The following is a 6,767-nucleotide window of genomic DNA, read 5'->3' on the forward strand; positions in this document are numbered from 1 at the left end:
ACTCGGTTGTGTGTGTGTGTGTGTGTGTGTGTGTGTGTGTGTGAGAGAGAGAGATTATCTCAGTGACATGTAGGCCTATGCCACCTGGCTAAAGCGGTGCCATGTCATCAAGTCAAAAAACGGGTTTGACCGAGGTATACCACCATTGGGGACTAAATCTACCTGATATTAATAGCTGCCGTACGGAGTTGCACAAAATAATGTTTAGGGACAAGCCACAATTGACGATAAGTTGAGGCACGAAAATGACACTTTGCTCTATTCATTTTGTTATGCGGCGGAAATGAGAAAAAATAAATAAGGTACTCAATATAATGTACAAGCATACAAACGGAAACATTAGATAAAAAAAGAAGGCACCATCTCTTTTTTCCCCACAGTTTTATGAAAATTGCCTCAATTGCCCATCATCTTATTGACTTACCGAATAAAATCATGTTTTCTTTGGTAAGCCAATGAATGTTGACTTGTTCGATAGTTTAATCTTCTCTTTTGGTGCATTATCATATTAATTTCCCTATTGCAATGCATGGGCAATTGCCCCAGCGGTTTTAATCGCTAGCCTACCTTTTGTGGTGTCTCAAATATGCCACATCATCAATGACATTTTATAGCCTTCTAGTTATGCTACTCATCCTTTTTAGTCAACGGACACATAAACTATGGATCATAATAGATACATTATTTTGTGTACCTCCACTCATCGTTGTCTTACTACAGACCATGTCGGTCTTAATCCTGATAGTGAAGCTTCCAAGAATCGTCCAAAACTGTTACATTTTGTTAAAGTGGTGTTGGGGACACATGCGGAGCCTAGTATGGCCAAAATTGTTACATTTTCACTTCATATTTGTAAGCTTGGTTTCATGTTAATAGAAGTGTGAGGGGGCCATACCCCCCCCCCCCCCTCCATCATTGATCTAAAAAATATTCTTGTTCAAGTCCAATATAGTCACGCCTAGAGTATTACTAGTTGTCTAGATATTCGGAAATAAGCAACGTCCATCACAAGCATGGTGCTCTCCTCACTGTGGTTTCAATGTCGGTAATTAAAAAATTCATATCCAAACCCAGCGAGCCTAAATTTGGTCACAATTATTCAAGTCTGTTATTGATCACTTATTTGTTATGCGTTTCTCTACATGTGTGCATGCATTGCTGGTTTGTTTGCCACTAGACTGCATAATTACATAAGTTTAGGAGAGATTTGAAACAAAGAATGAACAACGGGCCATCATATAAACTTTGTTCAGTCCCCATCATCGTCACATATGCAAAAGAAGTTCGGCCAAACTCCCCTCCGGCAAGTTTGGTATTTTTTGGGAAGATAATGGTTCTCCTAACTTGAATTCCTATATCCAGTCTTGGTGTGTGGTATTTATATAGCCGTACTTTTAATTTTTGTTAGGTCGATCTGAATTGATTCTGTATTGGAACAAGTTGTAGAGTTCTAGTTGGTTATTTTGTAAATAGCATAAAATGGTACAGACACATATATAGAAGGTGTGTTGTGATGAATTTGTGTTTGCTGTATAAATTATGTGTATGTTATAAATTATTAAGTTTGTATGTTTTTGCATGTTGCATCGATTGGGTATTTGTTGTATACATACAAGTTTTCTTTTGCATTATATGTTCAAAAGTGTTAGGACGTCTTTGCAAAATGTGGGAACCTTCCAGCTGAAATTAAAACTAGCCAAAATAGAAATTACTTGTTGTTGTAAAAATGTTTGACCAACCACTCCCTCTGTCTCAAAATAAGTGTCATTAATTTAGTACAAAGTTAGTAGAATTTTGTATTAAATCAGTGGCGCTTTTGTTAAGACGGACGGAGTATATTCTAAAGCAGTAATACTATATATTGAGTGATGGATGGGCGATGGATTAAATGGTACATGTATGTATGGTAGTACGATAGACACTTCATTAATATATACAAGCAACCGCGAACTTACAGTAACTTGGTTATGTTTCTTGTGGTCGAACCTACCCACACAGGTTTAAGTTCAAGACCTGGCATAGATGCTCGTATTTTTTTAATTTTAATTAGACATTTATGTCGCTATTTTTAAGAAGAAGTCGACTATGAGGTGCGTGTCTCTAAGAAAATAATACAGATATGTAACGGCCCCAACTTTTATGCATGCATGGTTGGTTTCATTTCAATTCTAAAATATAATGTGTATTTCTTTTTGAAAGTCAAATTCCGTTAATTTTGACCAAGTTTAGAGCTAAAAATATCGAGCGCAATACTAAATAAGTAGAATATAAAAAAATATTTGATGATGAATCTAATAATACCAATATATTTCTCTACAAATTGGCAACTTAAAAGATGTTCATCATTTCTAAAAACCAATGCATCTTATATTTTGAAACAAAGAAAGTAAAAAAGAAATAAAAACCCAACGACACCAACGGCGCAGCAAAGCACGCCCAACCCTCCTAGTAGTACTACTAATCACCACTAGGATGAAAGATCGATCATACACACACATATATATATATATATACCTTACCATTAACCTAACGATCTATGATTGCATCCCAGTTACGTAATACTACTAATCATCATGCACTAATCTAAACCGGCGTCATATTATTCGCAGCCTTCTTGGGGCTTTCATCGAGCTCGAGGTCATCGCTGGCGTGGGCGTCATCACTGGACTTCTTGAATTTGTACCACCTCGCGCATGCCACAAAGTAGACGAGGTTTACGGCGGCGATGGCAGCCGTGACAAGGTAGAACAGGTCCACCCTGCCCTCGTTTAAGTCTTGAGCCAGCCAGTCCGGCCGCCCGTCCCGCCGTCGCGTTGCCCTGTGCACCACCGTCACCATCAGACCACTCGCGTAGCTAGCCACCGCGATCCCCAGGAAGCTGACCGCCCCCGCCACGCTCCGCATGTTCTCCGGGAACTGCCGGTAGTAGAACTCGATCTGTCCGATGGCACCGAACGCCTCCGATAGCCCCGCCAGCAACTGTTGTGGCACCAGCCAAAACCACGGCATCAATGAGCCGATCCTCCGTCGTCGGCGCTCCACCGCCGCTGACACTAGCATCGTGACCACTGAGAGCGCCAGCCCGACGCCGATTCGCTGGAGCAGGGTGATGCCACCCTCGCGCCCGGTGAAGCGCCGGAGTGCCGGCACCACGAACCTGTCGTACATGGGGATCCAGAGTGTGAGGGCTAGCATCTGGAAGATAATGAATGAGCCCTGTGGGATCTCGAAGCTGCTGGAGTTACTGATCCGACGGTCGGTCTGCGCCGCCTGGAGCACGACGTAGGTGCCCAACTGGGTGAGCACCACGGAGTAGACGATCCCTGCCGACCACACCGGGATGATGCGCGCCAGGCACTTCACCTCCTCCACTTGTTGCACCGTGCACAACCGCCACGGGTGCACCGGCGTCTTCCCGTCAGCGCATAGCAAGTCCTCGGGGGTTCGCATGGCCGCCTTGTCCAGGCATGTGAACTGGTCGGTGTACGCCAACTTGGAGACGAGCTTGCTCCTGTGTGGCGGGTCGAACAACTCGGCCTCGGCGCCACGAGCTTGCAGGAGCTGGCGCTTGCGGGTGGCAGCAACGAGAACCTGGGCGAAGCTAGTGAATGGGCTGCCCTCGGGCCGAACACGAACGTAGAGGCGCGTTCCCATGATAAATACGGCGCATGAGAGGCCCATTAGCGCGGCGGGCACGGCGAGGCCCAGCGCCCAATTGACGTTGCTCTGGAGGTAGATGATGACGGTGGCGGAGATCATAATGGCGATGGTGAAGGTGAAGTAGTACCAGTTGAAGAAGCTAGCAATGCCACGACGGCCGTCGGCGGTCCGCGGGTCGAACTGATCGGCCCCGAAGGCCAAGTTGCAGGGCCGAATGCCGCCCGCGCCGACGACAAGGAAGAAGAAGGACACCAAGAGCGCGGCAAGCTGGGAGTCAGTTGGGCCTTGACATTGTTTCCCTTTGGATGAGCTGCACGTCCGAGGGTGGAGGGAGTGGAGGGCAGCTGTGAGGGTGAGGATGAGCATGCCGATGAAGGAGGAGACGGTGCCTACAGTGATGGTGGTGTAGCGGCCGAGGTAGGTGTCGCTGATGTAGGCACCAAAGACAGTGGCGAGGTTGCTGGTGCCGGAGAAGACATTGAGGAGGGTGGCGGCTTTGACGCTGGGCATGTGGTATACCGTCGTAAGGTACACCAACAAGTTCGACAACGTCCCAATCGTACCAAGCTTCTCGAATGTCTCATTCCCTGCAACAGACAATCCATTTCATTGTTACAAACTTATTTCACTTAAATTTAGAGTATCTATACAATGGCTTGGTAGGTAATTCAACAAACCCATGCAATGGCTTGGTTAGTGGAGTTAATTATTGGTGGATGCATATGAGATGTTAGCTGCTTAGCCGGTCGTATAGATCATGGAGTGTTTCAAGGATCTGTTAGCCTGGTCGTGCACGTACGTGATGTTAGTGGGGCCGAGTATGGTGGCTGGCTAGTGAATGCGTGAGGCAAACCTCCTCTGTGTATAAATATCACTTTGAGTCAATGAAAAAGTGGGCGTGAGGGCTGGAGAAAAGATGTGGCTTTTATGGAGCCAAGGAAGGTGCCTTATTCCAAAGCCGTTTGTGATCTTCCTTGGTGCATGTGTTGTGTGTGTGTGTTCTTGTGTTGTGAGAGAACCACAAGAGATAGTTGAGAGAGGAAGAAGAAGAAGAAGCCCTGTTAGGATGCGGCGCCAACACAAGTTGCATCAAGTTACAAACAAATATCACTTTGTTTTGTCGACTTTGACTATAAAGGGTTCGGCTTGCTAATTGTTTGAAGACTAAACGGCTTTGTAGACATCTGTCTTGCCCATAATTTGGCGGACTCTGACTAAAAATCTTTGATTGATTTTATGTAGAAAATATGATCATGAATTTCTTTTTAACAAAGTGTGCATATGAACTGCTGCTAATATAAATCATTAAAATAGTTATTGTGAATAATTTCTAGCACTTATGTCTTGCCTACAAAGAGAAATAGATAAACTGATACAATCCCTTTCTGAGTCCACAATATTAATGTAGAAAACAGAAAACCCAAAATCACCACCCCGGAAGAACGGGAAAAGTGTAATTTTCCACCACATAAAGTTCTTTAGAAAAAAGGAGGTTCAACTACCACATGAAATGTGCAATTTGCCAAAACAAATTGTATGAGGAAAACAAGGAATGGAAGTAAAATTGTTGGGATAGGACTTGTCGTAGGAGAGTAGTATTTTGGAAGCAAAATCACCTATTTCAGTATATATGCATGGAGCCCAGTGCCTTTGAAATATACGAATTATATTTAGGAGTTACGGAAACTCTGAAAACATCCCACATACAGATCATTGGTTTCTACATGTGCGTAAAATTTTATTTAAAATATTATAATTCATAAGCTACAGTAAAATGCAAATGTGTGGATCCATAATATCATGCATATATTCGTTTTTACTCGATATATGTGTTTTTTTTACGTAAAGCGATGTATTGATGATTTTGTTTACTAAAATATAGTTCATGTCTATATATGTACATATAAAATCCTTTTGGATTTTGGTTGCGTTTTTAAATTATTGTTTTGAACTGCTTAGAGAAACTAGGGGCTACAGTATTTTGCATTTTGTGGTCAGGAATGAGGAGGAGGTATACATGGCATGGACATGTACTACTGCATAGCAGCCTTTTTGGACGTGCTGGGTGCAAATCACGGTACCACACACACATGGCCTGGCATGGGCTGCTGATTTGTGGGCACTCACCCATCGTCTCAGCGAAGCAACGCAAAGAGAAAGAAGTTAAACATGGCATGGCACGGCACGGCATGGCATGGCGCGCGATACATGTGGGCAACTAACTGAATTATTGTCACCATCCGTTCCTACTTGTCCTGCACAACTTTACTGTCTGCTGTTTCGGTTCATTTACGATGGCATGAACAAAGTTTGTTGACATCCAGGTCAAGAAAAACAATAGGAGCAGCAATGAATTCAGCGGGAGACCGGATAGAAGATGTGACATATGCATGCAGGGAAAACAGACAGAGCTAGATGGATGGGATGTGGTGACAATCACCTATGACGTACGGCATGGCCTTCCATCCCCGGTGGTTGTGGTCGGCGGCGTCGCCCTCCCCGGACTCCGATGACGGCTCGGCCTCGCCACCGCCGTCCCGGGACTTCGTCGTCGTCTTGTCCTCGCTCATGGGCTTCTGGTCCTCCTCCTGCTGCGGCCGCTGAGGTTTGTTTGCATCCATCGATCACTAGGCAAGCACCAAGCAGCTGGCACACACCAAGCGGCCGCAGTAGTGCAGGGAGCAGAGGTGGAGAGGCCGGCCGTATAAATAAGCCAGCTGCAGAGTATGGGATCTTGCTGAGAGAGAGAGAGAGAGAGAGAGAGAGAGAGAGAGAGAGAGAGAGAGAGAGAGAGAGGATTGAAATCTCTAACCGTATATTACATACAGATGTACTGCAGAAAGCAACGGCATGAGCGGAGAGAGACGAGCTAGTCCTTCATCTGATCGAATTTGTGAAGCCGGCCATAAGTGCAGCTGGAGGCAAATAATTGAGCGCCCTCAATTATTTGCTCTCTTCATAAATAAAAAACGAGATGTTTTTTATGCTACATGTGAGTGAGAAGCATCCCACGTACAGTGCAGATGATTAGTACTCTAATTGAAACGAACCCAACCATGCATAAAGGAGCCCGGGCCGCCCGGGGCAGCTCCATGTCTGTATTGGTG

The 6,767-nt window shown here is 44.9% G+C and overlaps 1 protein-coding gene across 2 annotated transcripts; it reads right to left on the reverse strand.

Annotated features, from left to right (window-relative positions):
- Positions 1 to 2,320: 2,320 nt before the first annotated feature.
- Positions 2,321 to 6,532, reverse strand: LOC123119335 (protein NRT1/ PTR FAMILY 2.11). 2 transcript variants are annotated; one of them, XM_044539108.1, is made up of 3 exons: positions 6,473 to 6,532; positions 6,101 to 6,377; positions 2,321 to 4,247 (listed from the first exon to the last, which is right to left on the reverse strand). In XM_044539108.1, exons 2-3 carry the CDS (start codon positions 6,279 to 6,281, stop codon positions 2,584 to 2,586), a joined length of 1,845 nt encoding a protein of 614 aa, XP_044395043.1. In that variant the 5' UTR covers positions 6,282 to 6,377; positions 6,473 to 6,532; the 3' UTR covers positions 2,321 to 2,583. The 2 variants fall into 2 exon arrangements, with proteins under 2 accessions (XP_044395043.1, XP_044395044.1); XM_044539109.1 differs by lacking the exon at positions 6,473 to 6,532 and having other exon boundaries at positions 6,101 to 6,390.
- Between the last annotated feature and the right edge of the window lie 235 nt (positions 6,533 to 6,767).

This window comes from Triticum aestivum, chromosome 5D (genome assembly GCF_018294505.1).
Source record: "Triticum aestivum cultivar Chinese Spring chromosome 5D, IWGSC CS RefSeq v2.1, whole genome shotgun sequence".
Lineage (NCBI taxonomy): Eukaryota > Viridiplantae > Streptophyta > Magnoliopsida > Poales > Poaceae > Triticum > Triticum aestivum.